Consider the following 26,197-nt stretch of genomic DNA (forward strand, 5'->3'; position numbering starts at 1 on the left):
CCAGAATACCTGATCATTTGTCTCTGCCCTAAATTCTACATCGGGCAAAAAAATCCATTCCACACCAGAGCTGGCCAATGCTTTTCACACATTTTACTTGGCCCCATTTTCGAGCCACATCCTCCGCCTCCCAGCAGGCAACCCAACTTTCAGACATTGCTAATTATTTAAGAGAAGCCCATCTCCCTGTGTTTATGCAAGATGAATGAGATTCCCTGACACATCTGATTTTGGCTGATGAGTTGGCAGCAACCATAGTGGGTAAAGCCCCTGGCTATGATGGATTTATCATTGCCAGGGGCGGACTGACCATTTGGAAACTCGGGCACTGCCCGAGGGCCTGGGATCAGTAGGGGGGCCCCATGAAATGCTTCTGGTACCATTTTCATAGGCTTTTTTGAGTTTGGGCAAGGACACGGGGGCCCCATGATCTCCTATTGCCCGGGGGCCCCATGAGTTGTCAGTCCGCCCCTGATCATTGCATATTACAAAGCCTTCTTCCCTCAACTCATGCCTCACTTTTTGAACACTTTTAACACTATCACAGAAGCCCAGGGTGTTTCCATCGACCTCCTACGGGCCAGTATCTCTGTGATCCTGATGCCAGACAAAGATCAGCTCCTTTGTGGTAGTTACCACCTCATTTCTCTTCTGAACTGTGACGTTACATTGTTCACCATCAACACACCACATATTTATCTCCCCACTCACTGATTCATGCTACGTTGATGGAATTAGGAAGACTGAACAAACTTTCTTCTTTACAAAGCTTTCCGTCTCTGATGACACCAATAATAGGACACTCTTCATTCGCCCCTGGTCTGACAGACTCCGCATTTTTCCAATACGCTCATTAAAAACCTCTACACGCATCCTTTTTCCTCTAGCCCACAGGTTGGGCACCAGGTAGCATTTTCTTTGCTCAATTAGGACCCAAAATCTTAAACAACTGGTGAGCCTATGAATTATCACATTTCTTCAGCACTTTCCCCAAACCACACTTTTTTCAAAGGCCACTTACCATGCTTGAGGAGCTTTGTCTGGGTGAAGAACTGATCCGAAAATCATTATCACTGTCTTACCAATTCCTACTGACATTACATGCACGGATCCTCTGTCCCTGACAATGTGGGAAACAGATCTACAAACCACTTTCTCTGAACATCAAAAGGATCAGATTCTCTTCTTCGCACAAAAATCTTCGTCGTGCAGTAACTATCAGGAAACAACCTATAAAATAGTGACCAGGTGGTACAGGACCCCATCGGTTTTGGCCAGATTGTTCCAACAGGAAAGTGACCAATGCTCGAGATGTGGTGCTCACTCAGGTACACTTCCCCATATCTTTTGGGAATGCCCTGTAATTTGTCCATAGCAAGTCCTGAACCTCTGATATTTGGCGGAAATCGGAGGAACACCGGACTAGGTGATTCTACTGGGATCAGTTTTGTTTCCCTGACAAATATTCTCATTACGTCTAAATCCTTGTCTTACTGCTACTGCCTTGGTGGTTCGATCTAACCTCAAGCCATATAGAACCTCTACTGTTTTCTTCCTTGGTCCCCATCATCTCCTTCCCCCCCTTTTTCCCCCCTTCTCTCTATCTCTCCCCTACAATTCCCTTTTCATCCTCTTCTTTTTCTTTTAATTCTTACCTATTCAAAATAATAGATCTCATTCATGACCACATCCTTGTCCAGTAGACATTAGACATTAGCACGAAAGTTTAACGATATCAGAGATTGCGACTAAGAGTTTTAGATTCCTACCATGCCACTAGGCGTGCCCACCTGAAGAGACTCCCATCTTTTTCAGACACACCTTTTATACCACTGAGTTTCCACCTGTTTAATATGTCATGACTGACAATGTTAGTTCTAATGATCTTATTGTTCTTTTTTTCACTTGGGATGTAACCTGCTTTGTTTTACAAGCTAGTTGATGCTTTTATCTTAGTATTTTCATGTGCATTTATAAATAAAAAAAGTAGAAAAAAAAAGGCAACTCATGTCAATATGGATCAAAATCTGTGCAAAATGTTTCATACACTTTGTTGAATCTATGCCACGCAGTTCTGAAGGCAAAAGGGAGTCCAACCCGATACTAGCACTTCTTTTGAGTTAAACTTAAAACTATTTTTTCTGTAATTTCAAAGTCAGTATTTTATCAGTTTGGAACTACAATCATTTCTTTAAATTATTTTGTACTTTTATGGGGTAAGGTCAAAATGTTTAATTATTGTGTGTTTTGTTTTAAGTAAAATTATCCTAAAAATGTAAAAAAAAATCTTTGTATTTATTATTTTTATTATCTATTTTTTAGGGGGAAAACAAATTACCATGATCTTTAAATGTTTTTCCAAATAAAAAGAGTGTGCGAGATTAGAAAAATGTGAGAATATTCTATTTTCAAACTTTTCACTATTGATGTCTTTGACCAATTTTTCAAATTAAAGAATGTGTGAGATCAACCAGACTCAGGTCACACAAATTAAACTACTTGGATTTCGAGGTCTTTATAAATTTAGGATTCTGCTGTTCACAGTGTTCCTTCTAATATACATAATAATACTAAGTGGGAATTTTGTAATAATAACCTTAGTGGCAACTGTTGCCCAGCTAAAAATTCCAATGTTTTTCCTTCTCAAGCACTTGGCTACGTCTGATGTCCTAGTGACCACCAGTGTGTTACCGATGACTCTGGAGGTCATTATTAAAGATGAATTAAGTATATCACTGGCTGGTTGCATCACTCAACTTTATTTTATTGGTACTTGTAGCTGTTCACAAAGTTTTCTTATTGCTGTCATGTCCTACGATCGGTATTTGGCCATCTGCAATCCCTTACGCTATTCATCCATTACGAACTCCAATGTTTTTTCCCAGTTGATCATCGGGTTATGGGTTTTGGTTATCATTTTAATGTCAAGTGAAATGATCGTGGAATTTCAATTTAATTACTGTGATCTTAATTTTATAGACCATTATTTCTGTGATTTTGGACCGCTGGTTAAATTGTCCACCTCCGACATTTCTGCTTTGATGCTCCAAGACTTTGTTATTTCTATTGTTACAATATTTGTACCATTTACATTTATTATTGTAACATATGTCTGTATTCTAGTCACTATTCTGAAGATATCTTCCATTTATGGCCAAAGAAAAGCCTTCTCCACTTGTAGTTCACATTTGGCTGTGGTTTGTGCTTATTATGGAACATTGATCACTGTTTATGTGGTTCCAACTGATGAGAGCTCAACCAACATGAATAAATATAGGTCCCTCCTCTACACTGTGGTGTCTCCATTGATGAATCCTATCATATATAGCCTGAGAAACCATGAGATCAAGAGAGCTCTGCAGAAAATGATGGCTACTTTTAAGACTTTTGTCAGGTAGTAAAGCAATTGTATATTTAACTTATAGACACAGCCGTAAAATTAATTTAAGGACTACCTTCAGGAATTACAGCACGCCACATGAAGGCAATTAATGTAGTTGTAAACCTCAGACATGAAATATGAACAAAGCATATCCCTCTCAGTGTGTATTTGTCTCAATAAAGAGCACTAAGTATATTTTTTGTCTGCTGCTTTGTTCCTCTGCTATCAGCGTGAATCATTTCTGAAAAGTTTTCCTGACACCAAGAGAAAAAAAGGTGATTAGGGAAGGAGCTCCAACACACAGTCTGTCATTGACAGACTCAGCTCTGTTCCTGTGTGCTGTGTTGAGGGGGGCGTGTCCCTTCCCTCCAATCAGCTCTCAGAGCTTTCCTCACTGCAGAGTATAATTTCAGCTCCCCCACCCCCTGCTGTCTGAAAGCTCAGACAAACTGTACAAATTCTGAATAGATGTAGAGGGGAGAGGTCTGCAGATAAACAGGTACAACTTATGTAGGATGATTTGCTTCATTTCTGTGTATCAGCTGAGGCCAGTCACTTCACTGAGCATATGTTAGACCCTTTTCACACAGGAAGGACTTCTACCCACTGGTCCGTAGGAGACAGGTCCATGGCCCCTCCTCTTATGCAGAGTAGACACGGACACAGCGCAGTCTCCTCTATGGGCAGTTGGATGTAAACAGACCGTCTGTCATCTGATCTGACCAAACAGAGGGGAATGATCCCCCTTCCATTTGTTTTTTATCATATTGGATTTGATCAGGGGTAGCTGGGAGTAAACAGACCATACATTCATTTACCCATAGAGGAGAATGGAGGATCCCGTCAGGTCCGTCTGAAAAATGGAAAGCAGACCTCATTGGACTGCTGCTGTGATATGGGCCTAAGGGTTTAAAGCCACTTTAAGACTGCCAGACACATTCATGGTTTGACATGGAAAAGATTTGGACTTCCACAGGCCATTGAGTCTATTGGTACGTTGGAATAAATATTATTGAAATATATTATCTATGTAGTAGATATTTTGTCTTAGAATTATAACATTAACCTAAAAGTAATTTTTGATGTGACTTTCCTGTTATCCCCTCAGTAACAAACTCTTACAGTATTCCATTCCATTCTTCAATTGTGAAAACACCTTGTTGCCATGCTAACTTTATTACCTTTTGAGGCATTAACCAGAAACTAACATTCAGATCAGGAGTTTCTTCTGGCTTACTAATCTGCATGCTTGGCCCATGCTAGTGAGTCAGACACTATTAAATTCATAGGCCCTGCAGCTAGCATTTTTAGAAGAAGGTTAGCAGAGATAACCCCCTGTGTTACCCCTGCTACGTACATGGTTCTTTAAGTCACAAGTGATTGGTTAAAGTGGTTGTAAAGGCTCAAGGTTCTTTACCTTCATGCATTCTATGCATGAAGGTAAAAAACATTCTGTGTGTAGCAGCCTCCTCAATATTTACCTGAGCCCCATCGTGATCCAGTAAACTGCATGAAAGCCTCAGCCGTCCCAGGTCTCTGCCTCCTCACTTACTGAAACAGCAAGTGGGAGCCATTGGCTGTCAATCACAGTCAGTCAGACAATGAGGAGACAGGGGTGGGGCCAAGACATGTCTCCATGTGTGAATAAACACATGGAGCAGTGGTTTGGGAACACATCGGCTTGGGTGCCTCCATAGCTGATTGCACCGAAAAGAAAGGAAAAGAGAGGAGCCAGGAGCGCCGACAAGGGACCTGAGAAGAGGAGGATCCAGGTGAACAAAAGCAAACAAGGGCACACTCTCATCGTGCACACCACGTATTTATTGAAAAAACAAATAGATAAATACTCACAAACCAAAGAGAATAAAAACAGAACAGGTAGTCTGCAATAACAGTCCAATGCAATACTGTGCCCTACGTAGTGATAAGCTGATGTGTTTCGGGAGACAAACCCCTTTCTTCAGAGCTTTATTTTCTTTGGTTTGTGAGTATATATCTATATGTTTTTTCAATAAATACATGGTGTACCACAGTAATGCATGATGAGAGTGCGCCCTTGTTTGCTTTTGTTCACCAGTACCCAGATTTCCCGATCTTTGAAGGGCTGCACCTCACCATTTGGCATTCCGAATACCTCTTAGTCTGCATGAAAATTTGAGTGCTGGTTACGTTTGTTTTTATGGTTAAGAGGAGGATCCAGGCTGCTATGTGCAAAACCACTCTACACAGTAGGTAAGTATCACATTTGTTATTTAAAAAAAAAAAAAGAAAAAGAAAAGAACCTTTAGAATTGCTTTAATCATAGGGAAGTGTCTTTAGGCTGGCATCACCATTCATACATACAGATGAGTTTACATGATCCACTTTCAACTTTATCAGTGTTCTTTTGGCACTTGCTAACTTATTAAACATCCTTACCATTAAACATGTCTAAAAGTAAAATAAAAATCTAAGGAAACTAAAAGTGCATTCTAAGCTCCATTGCTATATTTCCTGATATTTTCCTTCCTTTCCTTCCTCCCCTCCCTTCCTCCCCTCCCTCCCTCCCTCCTTCCTTTCCTCCCTTCCTTCCTTCCTTCCTTCCCTCCCTTCCTCCCCTTCCTTCCTTTCTTCCTTCCTTCCTTCCTTCCCTCCCTCCCTCCCTTCCTCCCTTCCTTCCTTCCTTCCTTCCTTCCTTCTTTCCTTCCTTCTTTCCTTCCTTCCTTCCTTCCTTCCTTCCATTCCCTCCTTCCTCTCCTCCCTTCCATTCTTCCTTCCCTCCATTCCTTTCCTCTTTTCTCTCCTTCTATCTTTCCCGCCCTTCCTTCCTTCCTTCCATTCCCTCCTTCCTCCCCTCCCCTCCCTTCCATTCTTCCTTCCCTCCATTCCTTTCCTCTTTTCTCTCCTTCTATCTTTCCCGCCCTTCCTTCCTTCCTTCCTTCCTTCCTTCCTTCCTTCCTTCCTTCCTTCCTTCCTTCCTTCCGTCCTGGGACACCTGATGTAAAGGAGGACAGCTGATGGGTGTTTATTTAATATTTATTTTTGTAACTTTACTCTGCATAAAACATTTAATAATGTTATTTCTTGAGATAATTTATGAGGATGTATTTAGGGGTGAGGCAGGGTAGGGATTTGGTGGGACAACTTTTTTTTTTCTTTACTTTAATTGGTGATATTTAATTACTATGTAATAAAATTAAAGAACAAGTGTAAGGCATTTATGCTGATTTTGCTAGACATTGGTTAGCATCATGCACAGAAGGAACCTTTCATCATTTGTAGTCTCTGAGGATAGGCACAGAATTATGACATTCCCCAATACGTTCCCTTCGCTTCTACTAGTATAAATAGAGGTAGCACCTGAGAAAGTGTACAATTTGCTGGCACACCTTACAGATGAACAGAGCTATAATTGAAAAATATTTACACTCATGCCCATCTGCTCTGAGAGAAACACGTTACAGTAAGTAAAATATTTGTACCGCTAAAAAATAAGTGCTTTTTCTTTTAATTTTTGCTTCCTCTAGAATTTTATTCCTTATGTGTCTTAGGAAATCTGAAAATATATAGGAATGCAGATATTGACACCCATTATATGTTATAAAGACATGCAAGCCATCAGCATCAGGGATGTATAAATACAAGGCAAAATTGGTATTTCTCTCCGTAAACTACAAATGCTCTGTTCCGGCAATGGACTGCAAATGAGCTCATCACTCAATCCTAAGGTGATGTAGGAAGGTAAGTCAGCAACTGTTTTAAGGCGGAGAGGTTTTTTTTTTTTTATATAAATGCTCAATGTGATTGAATGTATCCTTTTTGGAATTAAAAAATATAAAACAATAGTGAGTGATTAACTTTAATCTATTTGCTCCTACTAAGGATTCTAAATTGATATTTTATGACAGAGGTGTCAAACTCAATTTATTGCAGGCCACATCAGCATTATGGTTGCCCTCAACGGGCCAGTTGTATCTGTAAGACTGTATAAATGTATCTATTATTATTATTATACAGTATTTATAAAGCGCCAATAGTTCACTCAGCGCTGTACATTACACTTTATCATACTAAATAATTACCTCTGCATTCAATTACTACTGGTTTTAGTAATAAAGTAAGACTTAAATTGTAAAGGGCAAGTACAAAGGTCCTCTATAGCAACTTATGGTATTCTGATGACTATATGGAGTTAACCTCCTCGGCGGTATAATTCTTTCCGATTTTTGGTGCTGAAAGCGGTACCATTTTTTTGCATGGAAATATGTATTTTTTTAATTTTAGGCCTGTAATTCTTAGGAATAACTCACTGAAATCTGTCCGAACAAGAGTCTAGTAAACATCCCGGGGAGGATAAAATTTGAAACACAAAATCATAAATTATAATATAATAAATAATCATAAAAAATAATCATAAAAAATAATAATCATAAAAAATAATAATATAATAATAATACATTTAATTTAATAATATAATCAAACCAAAAACACTGAAATGTGAAATAGAGACCCAAGTTCTCACATTGCTGAGCAAAGTCGCAAAATCGTTTTCAGTGTCTGATGACGATTTTCCCCACAAATCATTATCACTCAATTCTGCAAGTGGTTCTGATTTACTATCGCTGTTCTCTAGCTGATCTAAACCGCTTTTGACCTAAAGGGGCGCTTTTTGGACGCCATGGACATTTCTCAGTTTCCAGGCAGAAAGAACAGACAAAATGCAGACAGGGCGCCGGACAAAGCACTCGGGACAAGATGTATGTGAAATTGGTTGAGACAGCAATGTTTTACTATGTAAAATGTAAAAAAAAAAAAGACATTTTTTAAAATGTTTAAATTTCCCGCCGCCAGCGGCGCCCGTACGTCCCGGACACAGAAGCCGGATGCCGGCATCGGCCGGAGGAGATGGCCAGGGACGCTGCAGGGTACACATCGCAGGAGCGCAGGGTAAGGTAAGTGAAGAACAAATGCCGGAGCGGTGCCGCATGGTATTCCTGAGTGTAGCTCGGGGGTTACCGTTTGTGGTACTGAAATGTTACCACGAGCTACACTCGGGAATACCGCCAAGGAGGTTAATGGGGTTGATTTTCCAAAGGTGAATAGACTGTGCACTTCACAAAGTGCAGCTGCATTCTGCAAGTGCAGTTGCTCCAGAGCTTAGCAAACAAGCAGAAGCTCTACTGACTTCCATCATCCAATCATGTACAAGCAAAAATGCTGTTTTTTTATTTTTCTTGCATGTGATTGGGTATTCTCGGCAAAGTGATGCTTTACCTCATTTACTAATCTCTTGAGCAACTGCACTTGTAGAGTGCAACTGCACTTTGCAAAGTGCACAGTATATTTAACTTTAGTAAATAAACCCATATATCTGCAATGATAGCATTTGACATAGGAATTATTAATATATTTTTGAAGGTCTTTATATTTTTCTCTCCATGAACAAGCTATCCTGCTAAATTTTAATCCTTGCAAACCAATTTAAAACAGCAGTCAGTGTAATGGATACATAATTAAAAATACAACAGCTGTGCAAATATGTGAAATAAATGCAAAGTTATATCAGGTGAAAATACAATTCTCATATTGTGCAAACCCATCCATAGTGCAATCCAATCTCCAAATTATCCACTCCCTAGAGGACAACATAGGGTTGATTTACTAAAATTGGTGGGTGCAAAAATCTGGTGCAGCTGTGCATGGTATCCTATCAACTTCTAACTTCAACTTGTTCAATTAGGCTTTGACAAAAAAAAATCTGGAAGCTGATTGATTTCTATACAGAGCTGCACCAGATTTTTCTTTCTCCAGTTTTAGTAAATCATCCTCAAGTGTTCAAATGCAAATCCTCAGCAGGTTGAATTAACCCCCCTGGCGGTATTCCCGAGTGTAGCTCGGGGTAAAGTTTCAGTACTAAAAGCGGTATCCCCGAGCTACACTCGGACTTACCATGCGGCGTTGCTCAGGGATTCACTGCAACGCTTACCTTGTCCTTCGCTCCCGCGATGTCCCCCCTGCAGCGTCCCCAGCCATCTCCTCCGGCTGATGCCGGCATCCGGCTTCCATGTTCCGGTCCCTGTGACGTCAGGACGTACGGGCGCCGAGACGGGTTGCAAATTTGAAAATTTTTAAAAATTATATTTTTTTTAAAACGATTATTACATAGTAAAACATTGCTGTTTCAAAGCATTTCACATACATTTTGTCCCGACTGCTTTGTCCTGCACCCTGCCTGCATTTTTACTGTTCTTTCTGTCTGGAAACTTAGAAAAGTCCATGGCGTCCAAAAAGCGTCCCTTTAGGTCAAAAGCGGTTTTAGACCGGCTAGAGAACAGCGATAGTAAATCAGAACCACTTGCAGAATTGAGTGATAATGATTCGTGGGGGAAATTCCTCATCAGACACTGAAAACGATTCTGTGACTGAGCTCAGCGATGTGCGAACTTGGCGCTCTATTTCACATTTCAGTGTTTTTGGTTTGAATATATTATTGAAATAAACGTATTATTATTATATTATTATTTTTTATGATTATTAAATTATAATTTAGGATTTCATGTTTCAAGTTTTATCATATCCAGAATGTTTACTAGACTCTTGTTCGGACAGATTTCAGTGAGTTATTCCTAAATATTACAGGTCTACAATAAAAAAAAGGACATATTTTCATGCAAAATAATGGTACCGCTTTCAGCACCAAAAATCTGAAATAATCATACCGCCAAGGAGGTTAATGTGTGGCATGTTCAGGTGTTTCTTTATTTCAGACAGAAATCGATCCCACTATCACAGATATAACCTCAAAAGAAAACAGACTCACCAAATGGAAAAGGCCAGATAAACTGGTTATGCCAGACCTGTTATTAAATCTAGTACTGGTCTCCTTCCTATATAGGCTTTGGCATATGTTCCCTCACCAAATACACTCACCGGCCACTTTATTCGGTACACCTTGCTAGTGCCAAGAAAATATCCCCCACACCATTACACCACCAGCCTGAACCGTTGATACAAGGAAGAATGGATCCATGCTTTCATGTTGTTTACACCAAATTCTGACTTTACCATCTGAATGTCGCAGCTGAACCACTCTGCCCATTCTTCTCTGACCTCTGACATCAACAAGACATTTTCCTCCACACAACTGCCACTCACAGGATATTTTCTCTTTTTCAGACCATTCTCTGTAAACCCTAGAGATGGTTGTGCATGAAAATCCCAGTAGATCAGCAGTTTTTTAAATACTCAGACCAGCCCATCTGACATCGACAACCATGCCACGTTCAAAGTCACTTAAATCCTCTTTTTTCCCCATTCTGATGCTCGGCTTGAACATCAGCAAGTCATCTTCACCATGGATAGATCCCTAAATGCATTGAGTTGCTGCCATGTGATTGGCTGATTAGCAATTTGTGATACCAAGCAATTGAACAGGTGTACCTAATAAAATGGCCGGTGAGTGTATATGAGGCATAGTGAGGGGCAACCATTAATGAAACACCATGTCACCCCAATGGAAACAGAGTTTCCAACTGAAGATGACCAAATAAGGTGGTCATACAGGCACTGTTAATAAATCCACTACAGATCTCCTTCCCCCAAAGGTTTTTGCTTTTTTTCCCTCAATAAATATTCGGGGCATAGAGAAAGGAGATAATAATGTAATGCCATGTAACTCCAGTGGGGACAAATACTCACCCAATGGAGATGACCAAATAAGCTGGTCATCCAGGTACTTTGTAAATCCAATACTGGTCTCTTTCCTCCACAGGCTTTGGCATTGTTCCCTCAATAAATTTACAAAGCTCAGAGAGGGGAGAGCATACTTTAACATCATTTATCAAAACATAGATAAAACATGACATACTGTAAAATGATATACAAATACAGTGCTTTGCTCAGCACTGAATATAAAAAAGACTCAATATTGTACAGAAGGAGTGAATCACTTGTTCCAACCTTCAGCAGAATATGTGTGCATCCCATTTGCATGTGTGATGATGTCACACATGATGTCACACATTGGCTTTCATCTTACCCTTACATAACTAGTTCACCTCTTTGGATGTGTTTGGTACGTCCAAAGAATGAACCTTTAAAACAAGCTCATGGCTGCAGTACCAACTGCCCCAGGGCTGGCTTTTAGGTAAAAGTAATCTGAGTGCCTATGAAGCTGCATGATCGATTTTACCTGAATGGCGAGTGCTACTCTTACCTGGTGGTTCCCAGGCTCTCCTGACCCTCCTAGGAACCCGGGATAACAAGAGTTAACATTAATATGGTGAGCAATAGAAGATCAGGGAATATTCATTCCCCAGTCTCTCCTCAGTAATGTGAACCAGAAGCCCTCAGCACTGAGCTCTTTCGGTTCAGAACTGCCAAAATCCCAGCTAGATTGCCATAAAGGGCCTCCATAAATAGTGAGTGACACCTGCCAAATGCAATTGCATAGCCCCCTTGTGATAGCAATAAAGTAAAAATGAAAAATAAAAAAGTTAAAACAAATAAATATAATAAAATGAAAATTCATGTATGTAAACTGTGATTGCACCACAAATCTTTTACTATTATTATTATACAGGATTTATATAGCACCAACAGTTTGCTCAGCACTTTACAATATAAAGGGAAACAGTACAGTAATGATACAGTTCAATACAAGAGGGTTAGGAGGGGAGAGGCTCTGGAGAAGTCCTGGAGATGAGCATGAGAGAAGGAGACAAGGGAGCTAGAGAGTAGGAGGTCTTGGGAACAGAGGAGAGGAAGGTTTGGGTGATATTTGAAGACAAGATTGGTGATGTAATTTGGAGCAGAGTTATAAATGGCTTTATACAGTCATGGCCGAAATTGTTGGCACCCTTGATATTTCTCCAGGAAATCATGTATTTCTCACGAAACGTATTGCATTAACACATGTTTTGCTATACACATGTTTATTCCCTTTGTGTGTATTGGGACAAAACAAAAAAAGGGAGGAAAGAAAGCAAATTCGACATAATGTCACACAAACCTCCAAAAATGGGCTGGACAAAAGTATTGGCACCCTTTCACAACTGCGGATAAATAAGAATGTTACAAGCATGTGATGCTCCTGTAAACTCACCTGGGGCAAGTAACAGGTGTGGGCAATATAGAAATCACACCTGAAAGCAGATAAAAAGGAGAGACGTTCACTTAACCTTTGCATTGTGTGTCTGTCTGTGCCACACTAAGCATGGACAACAGAAAGAGGAGACGAGAACTGTCTGAGGACCTGAGAACCAAAATTGTGGCAAAATATCAACAATCTCAAGGTTACAAGTCCATCTCCAGAGAACTAGATTTGCCTTTGTCCACAGTGCGCAACATTATCAAGAAGTTTGCAACCCATGGCACTGTAGCTAATCTCCCTGGTCGTGGACGGATGAGGAAAATTGATGAAAGATTGCAACGCAGAATAGTCCGGATGGTGGATAAGCAGCCCCAAACATGTTCCAAAGACATTCAAGCTGTCCTGCAGGCTCAGGGAGCATCAGTGTCAGCGCGAACTATCCGTCGACATTTAAATGAAATGAAACGCTATGGCAGGAGACCCAGGAGGACCCCACTGCTGACACAGAGACATAAAAAAGCAAGACTACAGTTTGCCAAAATGTACTTGAGTAAGCCAAAAGCCTTCTGGGAAAACGTCTTGTGGACAGATGAGACCAAGATAGAGCTTTTCGGTAAAGCACATCATTCTACTGTTTACCGAAAATGGAATGAGGCCTACAAAGAACAAAACACAGTACCTACGGTAAAATATGGTGGAGGTTCAATGATGTTTTGGGGTTGTTTTGCTGCCTCTGGCACTGGGTGCCTTGACTGTGTGCAAGGCATCATGAAATCTGAGGATTACCAAAGGATTTTGGGTCGCACTGTAGGGCCCAGTGTCAGAAAGCTGGGTTTGCGTCCAAGATCCTGGGTCTTCCAGCAGGACAATGACCCCAAACATACGTCAAAAAGCACTCAGAAATGGATGGCAAAGAAGCGCTGGAGAGTTCTGAAGTGGCCAGCAATGAGCCCAGATCTAAATCCCATTGAACACCTGTGGAGAGATCTTAAAATTGCTGTTGGGAAAAGGTGTCCTTCCAATAAGAGAGACCTGGAGCTGTTTGCAAAGGAAGAGTGGTCCAAAATTCCGGGTGAGAGGTGTCAGAAGCTTATTGATGGTTATAGGAAGCGACTGATTTCAGTTATGTTTTCCAAAGGGTGTGCAACCAAATATTAAGTTAAGGGTGCCAATACTTTTGTCCAGCCCATTTTTGGGGTTTTGTGTGACATTATGTCATATTTGCTTTTCTGCCTCTGTTTTATATTTGTTCCAATACATACAAAGGGAATAAACATGTGTATAGCAAAACATGTGTTAATGCAATACCTTTTTTGTGTGAAATACTTGATTTTCAGGAAAAATATCAAGGGTGCCAACAATTTCGGCCATGACTGTATGTTATTGTTAATGTTTTTGAATTTTGTTAGGCAATGGGAAGCCAGTGGAGGGATTGGCAGAGAGGGGTGGCAGATATGGAACAGTTGGTAAGGTGGATGAGCCTGGCAGCAGCATTCATGATCGATTGAAGAGGGGATAACCTGTGATGAGGTCGGCCAATGAGGAGGGAGTTACAATAGTCAAGGTGAGAGATAACAAAGGAGTAAATAAGTTGCTTAGTGGTTTCAGTGGTTAAAAAGGGGCATATTTTGGAGATGTTACAGAGGTGAAGTCTACAAGATTTGGACAGTGATTGGATTTGGGGCTGAAAGGACAGGTCAGAGTTCAGGATTGCACCAGAGCTGTAGGAACTGTCAATGGGTTATGAGTGCGCTAATCATCACACCTGTAGTCCATTAAGCACTATAAGTCCATCTGCTGAGGTGGCAGATGGGACATGTAGTGTGTTCATTCATAGGATCTCTCTATCCTCATAGCCATACTGATTTCAAATGTGACTGCGGGCAAGAAGAACCCCCGGATCAAGGGATGAGGGTTAGGGTGTTTAGGAACATGTTACAGATTGCACCCTAAATACAAGTGTAACGTGTAACATGTTCCTAAAAGTAAACTTAGCCTTTACCCCCTCAAGTATGGACACTTTCACTGCCTTCCAGTCCAGGCCAATTTTCAGATTTCAGCATTATCACACTTTGAATGACAATTGCTCAAGCATGCAGCACTGTACCCAAATAACATTTTTATAATTTTTTGAGATAGGTAGACATTTATTTTGGTGGAATTGAATCACCACTGGGTTTTTTTTTTTGTTATTTAAATGAAAAAAAAAACTCCAAAAATTTAGAAATTTTTTTTTTCAAATAAATAATCATTCTTCAAAAGTTTAGCCCAAAATGTATTCTACTACATTTGTTTGGTAAAAAAAAAAAAAACCCAAACAGTGTATAATATTTAGGCTGTGTGCTCAGCATAAATGAGTATACCTCTTTTGAAAAGTAAGATTTTAATCAATGTCTCAATGAACACAGGAACAATTTCCAAAATGTTTTCTAAATTGAGTTTTATAGAACATTTGTTTAGCTCGTTACATAACTTAGATTACAAAATCTTCAGTTTTACTCCAATTAGTTGATGCAAATATTAATACATTCCACAAAAAAAACAACTACACCTAGTATTTTGTATGACCTTCATGATTTGTAAGGACTGCAGCAAGTCTTCTAGGCATGGAATGAACATAATGCAAAATCTATATTTTTCCATTCTTTAAGAACAACCTCTTTTAGAACCTGGATGCTGGATGGAGAGTGATGCTTAACTTGTCTTCTCAGAATTCCCCATAGGTGTTCAATTGGGTTCAGATCAGGAGACATAACTTGGCCACTGAATCACTTTCACCTTGTTCTTCTTCAGAAATGCAACAGTGGCTTTAGATGTGTGTTTTGGATCATTGTCATGTTGGAAAAGTGCACGACAACGAAGGGCACGAAGTGATGGTAGCATCTTCTCTGTCAATATAGAGCAGTACATCTATGAATTCATGATACCATCAATGAAATTTCCCAACATCAGCAGCACTCATGCAGCCCCACACAAGGACACTGCCTCCACCATGTTTCACTGTAGGCACCATGCATTTTTCTTTGTACTCCTTACCTTTGCAACGCCATGCAGTTTTGAAGCCATCAGTTCCAAAAACATTTATCTTGGTCTCGTCACTCCAGAGTATAGAGTCCCAGTAGTCTGATTTTTAAGCATGGTTCCTGGCAATTTCTAGGCAGGCTTTTTTGTGCATGGGCTTTAGGAGAGGCTTCCTTCATGGACGACACCCATGCATGCCATTCCTCTGTAGTGTATGCCTTATTGTGTCACTGGAAACAATCACCCCAGTTTGGCTTTCTACTTCTTTGGCTAACTGCAGTGAACTTGCATAATGATTTTCTTCAACCTTTCTCATCGAAAGATGCTCCTGTCGAGTTGTAAACTTCCGTGGATGGCCTGGATGTCTCTGGGAGATGGTTGCGGTTCCATCTTTGTTAAATTTTTGGATCACTTTTGCTACAGTTTTCTGACTGATAAGTAAAGCTTTGCTGATCTTCTTGTAGCCTTCATATTTGTAGTGTAAATAAATTATTTTCTTTCTTAGGCCTTGTGACATTTCTTTTCCATGTGGTGCCATTTATTAAGTAGTGGCCTTTTATAATCAAATGTCTGCTGTACACCAGTTTAATGAATAATTAGACTCACCTGTAGTTGAGTTATTGTTAATTAGGATCTTGTTGTCTAAAATTTAGCTTTGCTCCTAAGATTTTCATTGAGGTGCAGGGGCGGACTGACCATTTGCAAACTCAGGCACTTCCCGAGGGCCCGGGGTTAGTAGGGAGCCCCATGAGATGCCCCTGATACCTTTTTCATAGGCTTTTTTGAGTTTGGACAAGGACACAGGGGCCCCATGATCCCCTATTGCTCGGGGGACCCATGAGTTGTCAGTCTGCCCCTGTTGAGGTGTATTCATTTTTGCAACATGGTCTTGAATTAATTTGTTAGGAAAAATACTTTTTTTGTGTGTGCAAATGAACAAATCTTATTTGCAATCTATTGCCATCATTTGTGGCAGTACTTTGTTGTATAGTGTCCCATAGAAAATGTTGATTCTGAAATTAAACTGAACGTTTCTGCCAAATCTGTTAGGGTGTACTCATTTATGCTGAGCACTGTATATTTGTAAATTGATCAGTCCTGATGTACTGACAGTCTATCTCATTTCTTGAGACCCTAAAAAGCCAGGATAGTACAAATACCCTAAAAATGACCCCTAATTGGAAATTAAACAGTCCAAGGTTTTTAATAAGAGGTGTGATAAGACGTGTAATTTTTTGTTCCAGGTTTTTTGGAAAATGAAGAAATTAATTTTTGCTGTCATTAGCATTTTACGAGCTATTTCTCACACACATAGGTATACTTGCAATACCCCAAAGCATATTCTGCTATGCCTCCTGAGTATATGGATACCCCATGTGTGAGACTTTTTCATAGCCTAGATGCATAGAAGGGTCTGAAATCCAAGGAGCACTTCTGGGCATTTTAGGGGCACAAATTACACATCTAATTTCCTGACTATCTTTCACATTTTTTGAGACCCTATAGCATTTGGATAAAGCTGAGTCAGGTGAATCTCCATCTGTGTTGATGTAAGGGTGCGTGAGAGGTCCCAAGGTTGGAACATACATATGGTCCATAGGCCATCATGAGTATTGACGTGGGCCTGGTGTGGAACAGGCAGAGATAGCCAAAAAAAAAGGAACTGGTAATGTCCAACAAGAATTTGAGTGCAACTATGCTCTTTACCATAAGAAGAGCAAAAGGCATACAAAAATGGTCCAGTGTTGACCTGGGCAGAACATCCTGCCAACTTTGTGAGGAAAATTGGGCACCATATTCTGTATCCTGTATAACCAAAGGCATCTCTAGGGAGAGGTTGCAAGGTTCATTTGTCAGAAGCCTCAGGTTTTCTTGGTGGAGACTTTGTTGTGGTTGATCATTTGCCATTCTTGAGTCAGGTGTGTCAGGAGTGAGTGGTTTTGGTTGCTATGGAGCTCAGGTATTGACAGAAGTAGGTTCCAGTCATGAAGAAGGTGGAGGCCCTTGTCCACTGAAGTTATTATGTGGTTTGAGCCATGGTACAAAAAGCAGCATTTTTCTGGATGCTTCCACTTGTAGATGATCTTATTGTTGCATAGGGCTTTTGTAATTGTTGCAAGATTGTTGAAGAGTATGCTGGTGGAAGTCTGGGAGGACTTGTAACTTGGCTGCTTGTGCTGGAATGGTTGTGTGTCCATCTGAAGGCCTCCAGGAGCTTCTCGACTAGGAAAAAATTTACTCTTAATAGCACATCACAGCACATCATTGTTGGAGTCAGAGTGTAGTTAGGAGAGCTTGGGAACCCTGTGTATTCTGTCTATAGTGAGGTCAGCAGAAGATAATGAGAGAATCACTCCTCGCAGAGGCTTCAAGCATAATGTGGTAGTTAGGGAGTTTGAACTGACTCTGGGATTTCGCTGAGTTTAAGGTTGTTTCATTGTGAGTGGTCCTCGAGGTCAACCAGTTTGGATTTAAGCCTAGAGATCTCTTCTTGCTGTGCGATTGCAAGCATGTTAAAGGATGTGGTGAATTTGCACATTTTCCCCTCTACCTAGTTTACTTTGTCACCCAAATCCTGCATTTCAGCCCTACATTGCTGGATGCATGAGACAATGCATCAACATGTCAACATGTAGAGATGGACGTAGGAACATAAGCGTTTGAAAGATCCTGTTCATTCCTAGAGTCTTTGTGAGGTCTGGACTTCACTGGGCCCCTGGTCAATGGAGAAGATGAGCCAGAGTCAGAATAAGCAGAATCCTGTGGAGCTGCATCTGTGCCAGCGTCTGTGTGAGCTGCATCTGTGTGAGCAGTAGATAATGACACTAGAGGTGTGGTGGCCAGCGCTACTGATTATCTCCCTCTGCCATTTTGTTGGAGCCTTCTGTGCATAGTGGGTAAGAAATCAGATGATTTTTGCACATGTTTTGGCGATGTCTCCTCATACCACTGTGTGAAACAGACGTTCAGGATGTCTGGGAGCCTGGTGGTGGAGTAGACACCTGGCTTGGGGCTCCTTAGATGTTGTTATTCACTGGGTGCAGGGCAAGCAACTTGTTGGGCAGTTGTCACCAATGACCCCATTTTGGAAAGCAAGCACTCTGAGATATTTTCTGAATGCATAATGAGTCTTTTGAAAAATGTTTGCCTCAAGTTTTTAGAAAATGTAGAAAAGAAAATGAAAATGTATTTTTTTAAACAAAGTTGACAATTATGATATTTCTAGCAAACAGCATAGACTTACTTAGTAATACACCCCAAAACACATTCTGATTCTCCTCCCAAGTGTGGCGATGCCACATGCATGAGACTTTTTAACAGACTAGCCACATGGATGGGCCCAAAATCCAAGGAGCACATTCAGGCTTTCTAGGGGCGTAAATTACGCATCTAATTTCCATACTACCCATAGCATTTTTGGAGGAACTAGAGCACCAGGACAGTAGAAACACCCAAAAATGACCCAATTTTGGAGAGAAACCACCCCAAGGTATTTTGTTAAGTGGCATGAGTCTTTTGAAGACTTAATTTTTTGGCACAAGGTTTTGGAAAATGCAGAGAGAAAATTAAAATAATTTTTTATACACAAAGTTGTCAATTTAATAATACATTTCTCACACACAGCATGGACATACTTAGAATTACACCTCAAAACATATCCTGTTACTGAGTAAGGGTATACTACGTGTGAGACTTTTTCACAGCCTAGTCATACAGAGGGGCCAAACATCTACTGTATGAAGCACCTTAAGGTGTTCAAGGGGCATAAACTACACATCTAATTTCCTGACTATCACATTTTTGGAGGAACTGGAGAACCAGGAGAGTGGAAAAAATTGTGGATACTGACTCTGTTGACACCGGTACTAGTATGGTGGTGATCAGGCCACTGGTATAGCAGTGATCCGGACACTGATATTGGGTATGGCAGTGATCAGGACACTGGTATGGGGTATTATGGTGATCAGGATGCTGGTATGGTAGTGATCAGGTTGCTGGTATGGGGCATGGTGATCAGGATGCTGGTATGGCAGTGATCAGGACATTGGTATGGCATATGGTGGTGAACAGGATGCTGGTTTGGGGTTTGGCTGTGATCAGGATGCTGGTATGGAGTATGACACTGGTTAGGATGCTGGTGTGGGATATGGCAGAGATTAGGATGCTGAAGTGAGGTTTGGCAGTGATCAGGATAGTGTTATGATGTATGGCTGTGATCAGGATGCTGGTATGGGGACTGGAGGTGATCAGAATGCTAGTATGGCAGTGACCAGGACAATGGTATGGCATATGGTGGTGATCAGGATGCTGGTATAGCGTATGGCAATGATGAGGACATTGATATGGCATATGGCAGTAATAGGGATGATGGCATGGTGTATGGCGGTGATCAAGATGCTGGTATGGCATGTGACAGTAATCAGGATGCTGGTATGGGGTATGGTGGTGATCAGGACACTGGTATGGTGGTGGTAAGGATGCTGGTATGGCATCTGGTGGTAATCAGGATGTTGGTATGGGGTATGGCTGTTATCAGATTGCTGATATGTGGCATGATGGTGATCAGGACACTAGTATGGTGGTGATCAGGATGCTAGTATGATATATAGCCATGATAAGGATGCTGATATGGTAATGATCAAGATGTTTGTATGGTAGTGTAACTGAGCACTGAGACAGGTGGCAGGGGCTGGTTGCATTGTTTATTAGTACTACACTGGGGCAGTGATCAGGGACACTGGGGACAGGTTGGCACTGCAGTCTGTGAGTGTACATGCCAATCACCAGGATCCTGTAGGCGCACTCTGTGAGCCATGAACGAGCCTCCAATGCAGGTTTATGTATGGCTATTTCAACCTGCATTGGAACTGCTCTCGTCTCACTGTTTATGTGCAGTGGGCAGCCAGGAAGCAGTTTATTCCTGTTTTACCATATCTGCAAGAAAAAAAAAAAATAAAAAACAAACATGCATATACAGAACTTTTTCTTCATTATGAATATCCAACTATTTCCTACTCCATTTGTATCTTACAGGAGAAAAGCACATACTGTATATCTGGTATCTTTAGTAAATCTATGTGCAAAAAATGTGTGAGATCAATCAGACTCAGGGTTGCACAGATTCGTTTACTTGGGTTTCGTGGCCTGGCCAAGTTTAAAACTTTATTATTTATTGTCTTTCTTTTAACCTATCTTATCATACTCGGTGGAAACCTTTTAATTATCATTTTGGTAACAACTGTTGATCATCTTAAAATCCCAATGTTCTTCTTCCTCAAGCACTTGGCCACAGCAGATGTCCTACTGACCACCAGTGTTGTCCCGATGATGCTAGATATTATATTCATTGAGGAGGGAAGACTATCATTTGTCGGATGCATCACTCAGTTGCATGCCTTTGGCATTTTTGGATTTGTGCAATGTTTTCTGATTGCTGTTATGTCCTATGATCGATACTTGGCCGTTTGCAAACCATTGCATTATGCTTCACTTATGAGCCCTCGTGTTTGCCTCCAGTTGGTTTTTGGATCCTGGTTCTTAGTTTCCATGTTAATATCAAGTGAAATAATGGTAGTGGTTCAATTTAACTTCTGTGGAATTAATTATATTGACAATTTTTTCTGTGATTTTGGACCAGTTGTGGAACTGTCCACTTCAGACACATCCAGTTTGATGCTACAAGACTTTGTAATTTCCATATTCCTGATATTTTGCCCTTTCACTTTCATAATCTTAACCTACATGTACATTTTCTTCACCATTCTGAGAACGTCTTCTGCTTACGGTCGAAGAAAGGCCTTCTCCACATGTAGCTCCCACTTGACTACTGTCTGTATCTATTATGGAACTTTGATCACCGTATACATGGTCCCAACAGATGCCAGCACAGCAAGCATAAACAAATATAGGTCTTTGCTGTACACTGTGGTGACACCACTGATGAATCCTATTATCTACAGCCTCAGGAACCAGGAGATCAGGAAAGCCTTGCTCAAATTTGTCACCAAACTCAAAACAGACAGCTTTCATTTTTAAAGTTTTTGCTTCCATGTTATTCATATTTTATTTTTTTGGAACAATCAGCATTTAATTTTGTGCTTATGAATCCAATGCATGCTTTTTAGGTTGCAATAATCCAACTAAAATATAATGAATTACTGCATGCCTCTACTCATTATTGGAAAGCAACTCCAAATAAACACACAGACACCACAGAAAAAAATGATTTTATTCAAAATGTCCCACAATGTAAACCCAATATGAGTCCCGTCATCCAGCAATGTAGATCCATCATGATAATTAATGCTCCAACTACCAGTGGACATGATGACCATAAAGTTTCTATTCCATTGGACTCCTACCAGAAATGACAGCTGGATTACCTCACCCAGGAACACCTGGCTGCTTACAAACAGGATCATATAAGGAATTTATATTTATTGGCAATTTTTTTTTTCGATGTGGCTACAGACTCATCTCCTATAAGTGTAAACTGCTCACACTGCCCACATTCACCTGGAGGTCCAGACAGATGTCAGTTCTGATGGTCAATCTAACAAGGATGGATGCCTAGTCTCTCTATATAAAATCCAGGTAGTTGGAGCAAGGTCTTGCCACTCCCCCTTATGCCTTCTACACTATGACTGCAGTGGATGGTTAATGAAGAGTTAACTGAACCACACACAATGGCTAACCAAAAGGGGAATGGATTAAATACCGAAGTAATTTTGATATCAAGAACTCAAGTGTGTCTGCTGTTAACCTTGCACACCAGGTTCTCCATCTTTGGTACTCTTATGTTTACCCCAGGAGGGTGGATTAGTGACCATACCAGGGGCGGACTGACCATTTGGAAACTCGGGCACTGCCCGAGGGCCCGGGGTCAGTAGGGGGCCCCATGAGATGCCCCTGGTACCTTTTTCATAGGCTTTTTTGAGTTTGGGGAAGGATACAGGGGATACTATTGCCCGGGGGCCCCATGAGTTGTCAGTCCGCCACTGGACCATACTCATGTACAAATTACAGTTAAGTAAAAGTAGCCCTAACTATTCTCCTGAAGATCTTTCTTGAGAAATGTGTTGAGAGAGATTTCACTGCCGCATTAGCATACCTAATATTTTGCAGACATATTGGGTTGAGTTACTAAAACTGGAGAGTGCAAAATCTGGTGCAGCTCTACATGGTAGCCAATCGGCTTTTCATTTCAGCTTGTTCAATTAAGCTGTGACAATAAAACCTGAAAGCTGATTGGTTTCTATGCAGAGCTGCACCAGCTTGTGCACTCTCCAGTTTTAATAAATCAACCCCATTGAGTCTAATGACTATATGAGTAAACAGATTAATAATAAAAAGGATAATCGGTGCAGGAGGGGAACAATCATAAATACTGGGGCTTGATAATGTAGATATGTCATTAGGTGTGGGTACTTTAAACGCCCACTGTTCTGACTGTTCTTGGTATAAATATATTTTTTAAATGTCACTTTTGTTAGAGCACATCCTACAGGTCTTCATATGCAGGCATCTCCCAACAAAGTTATTTAAAGGAATTGTGTATGTTTCATTTTTTTTTTGCATTGGTGCATATACCCTATGGCAGTGGCCAGCTACAATATTTAAGCTAGAAATTACTATGCACTGTATCCATACGTTACACGCCACATACGGCTATGATTGCTGCAGCTTTGTGGAGCCCTCTTCCATCATTTTAGTGGTCCCAATACCACTGCCCATCAGAGTATCCTTGTTGTCACATCATTGTTGCCATTGTAGCACACCTCAATTTTCTCTATTTCCATGTGCATCCTACTTCACTAGCCTTGTGCTTTATTGTTCGGATGAGTGAGCTTCATGCCTGGGAGCCGGGGTACTGTTCTTATTTTTTTTGACAATGTTGTCAACATTTTATTGTGTAGGGTGAAGGTGTTTTTTTATCATGCATGTCTTTACATATTTTTACACTTTTTTTGCATATTCATTAATAAATTACATTGATAGGCAGTTGGCCTCTTTATTTGGGACTGCTTCCTTGAGGGATCCTTCCCACACTTTCTCTGTATTATATTTTGCTAGAAAACTTACAAGTTGGCTTTTAAAAAGGGCAGTAAAAAATGTATAAGATTCAACTCCTATGAACTTCAGTTAGGCTTGGGTGCTATGCTTGGGGTATGTGGATTTTTTCAAGTGTTTGCTCCTCACTAATAAAGAAATGGTTTGATAAGTTTAGTATAGAGGAACTTGAGTGGCCTTCACAGAGCCCTAACTTCAACCCTACTGAACACTTGCAATGAAGATATAGAATGTCAATTTGTAGCAAGGCTTCTCATCCAACATCAACACCTGACCTCACAAATAGGCGCAAATTCCCACAGACGCAATCATGTGGGAAGTTCTAGCAAATGTTAAAATTTCTTTTACACTTTGCTGAATAGGAAAAAGGATCTAGTTACAGTTTACCAAAAGCAAGGCTTGCCAACTTACCTACATATAAATATCCTACCCCCTGGATTCCTACACACCCACCTCCCATACAAATGTAGAAGAGTTTGTGGCCCCCTCAGTAAAGACACTTCAGTGAGGGAGCCTCTTAATCTTGATGTACCAATGTAATCCTGACAGGTACACTTTATGTAAGATAAATGCAATCAGTGAGTGCTTCAAATAATAGCAGCTATAGCACGTAAGGCAACCAAAACATAGACCTCATAAATATATAAATTACATGCGTATTAAAAATACGCATCTGGTGAGTGCGTATTTTTACTATTTATCACCAGACCACTGGATCAAGAAGTCACAAACAACTCCTGTATTTAATCACTTGTCACGAACTGTCACCGTTTTATTAATGCATTAATTTAATCAATTTTACTTATATTACTTTTATCTGAACTGGAGTATATATTGATCATAACATATTTTATTTGAGGTACACTTTATGGCCCCATGTTGAGGGTCCTCAATCCCACATCTGGGTCTTAAGAGGATATGAGGGGTTTGTGGGATGTGGGAGTTTGCAGGGGAGACGTATAAGAGTATGGAAGCCCCTTCTATAACAAGTGGGCCCATGGGTATCTGTTCTCCCTGGAGAATTATCCCTGGAGAGTACATTAGTACCCCCTATTACTCACACCCAGAAAAGAGCTAAAAGCAAATAAGTACAAAAACACCTAGACAAAGTATTTTAATTACATTACAATTAAAAAATAAAATTGTCAGTTCCTGCATCTAGCAATGCAGATCCAGTGTCAATCACAATGACCCACCTCCATCATTACCCATGCACCCTATGATGTTGCCCATATTACCACCACAAAATGACAAAAGACCATGGCCAGCTTCTGTTTGTAAACAAATCATCCAGAATGCTGAGTGTTTTCACATATGACATGTAGTCACTACCATTTTTTGTCATCCAGGATCCCCAATAGTTTTTTTACAATAAGAATTTGGCAGGGGATCTGTCATTTCACTGTAGGGAGTGTGGTGTCCATGATTAAATGACAGATCCCTGGCCAGGTAGTCAACAAAAATTAGATAGGTTTTTGCACAGACAAAGTGACCCAAAATGGCCTTTTTGTTTGGAGGTTTGTAAGCAGACTGGGTTTGGGTCGAATGTGAAGCTCATCTCTGTCTGACACCTTACAAAGGAAAACTGTTCCAAATTAGGATACAGACAGACATCTATAAAAAATGTGAGAGAAGTTTTTAATTCTACTCTTAAGAACAAAAAAATAAAAAAATATATTTATAAAATGCGAAAAATGATGACATAAGACAAGCTGTTCTTAGTGTAAATCTGCTGTTATTGCCCAAAGTATTAGGCAAGCCCTCCCAATCATGTGATTCAGGTGTTCCAATCCCCTCCATGGACACAGGTGAATACAGTCAAGCCCCTAGGCATGCACACTGCTTCTACAAACATTGGTGAAAGAATGGGTCGCTCTCAGGAGCTCAGTGACTCCAAGCGTGGTCACGTGATAGGTGGTCACCTGTGCAATAAGTCCATCCGTGACATTTCCTGGCTACTAAATATTCCACGGTCAACTGTTAGTGGGATTATAACAAAGTGGAAGTAACTGGGAACAACAGCAACTCAGCCACCAAGTGGTAGGCCACGTCACATGACAAAGTGGGGTCAGCGCATGCTGAAGCGCACAGTGCGCAGAAGTCACCAACTGTCTGCAGAGTCAATAGCTGAACACCTCCAAACTTGGTGTGGCCTTCAGTTTACCACAACAAAAGTGCGTAGAGAGCTTCGTGGAATGGGTTTCCATGGCCGAGCAGCTGCATCCAAGCCTTACATCACCAAGTGCAATGCAAAGCATTGGATGCCGTGGTGTAAAGCACGCCGCCACTGGACTCAAGACCAATCACTTTTGTCTGTCAATCTGGTGGACATGTATATATATATATATATATATATATATATATATTGGTTACTGTGTAAAAAAACGAAAGAGTAAGTAAAAGGCATTTATGCTGATTTTGTCAGACATTTATTTGCATCATGCACAGAGGCAACCTTTAATTATTTGTAAACTCTGGAGATAGACATGGAATTATGACAATTCCCCAATATGTTCCCCAGTCACATTTACCAGCATAAATAGGTGTAACACCTGAGAAATCATACAATTTGCTGGCACAGCTTACAGATGAATAGAACTATAATTGAAAACGTATTTACCCTCATGCCCATCTGTTCTGAGATAAACACATCG

General features: G+C 40.5%; 2 protein-coding genes across 2 annotated transcripts; both read left to right on the top strand.

The window, feature by feature from the left end:
* The first annotated feature begins 2,456 nt into the window (after positions 1–2,456).
* LOC149452536 (olfactory receptor 5P81-like) lies at positions 2,457–3,478 on the top strand. The gene has a single exon (XM_089689193.1). The coding sequence runs from the start codon at positions 2,457–2,459 to the stop codon at positions 3,396–3,398; it is 942 nt and encodes a 313-aa protein (XP_089545319.1). The 3' UTR covers positions 3,399–3,478.
* A 17,082-nt stretch (positions 3,479–20,560) lies between these two features.
* On the top strand, positions 20,561–21,509 carry LOC149452537 (olfactory receptor 5P64-like). Its single transcript, XM_089689253.1, has one exon. It carries the CDS (start codon positions 20,736–20,738, stop codon positions 21,507–21,509), a length of 774 nt encoding a protein of 257 aa, XP_089545379.1. The 5' UTR covers positions 20,561–20,735.
* The last annotated feature ends 4,688 nt before the right edge of the window (positions 21,510–26,197 follow it).

The sequence above is a fragment of the Staurois parvus genome, unplaced genomic scaffold (assembly GCF_062004578.1).
Source record: "Staurois parvus isolate SC_StPar_1 unplaced genomic scaffold, SC_StPar_1.0 ptg000470l, whole genome shotgun sequence".
NCBI classification, from domain to species: domain Eukaryota; kingdom Metazoa; phylum Chordata; class Amphibia; order Anura; family Ranidae; genus Staurois; species Staurois parvus.

Coding starts and splice junctions, on each gene's coding strand:
- LOC149452536 (XM_089689193.1), top strand. CDS start 2,457: ATGTGTGAGATCAACCAGACTCAGGTCACACAAATTAAACTACTTGGA.
- LOC149452537 (XM_089689253.1), top strand. CDS start 20,736: ATGTTCTTCTTCCTCAAGCACTTGGCCACAGCAGATGTCCTACTGACC.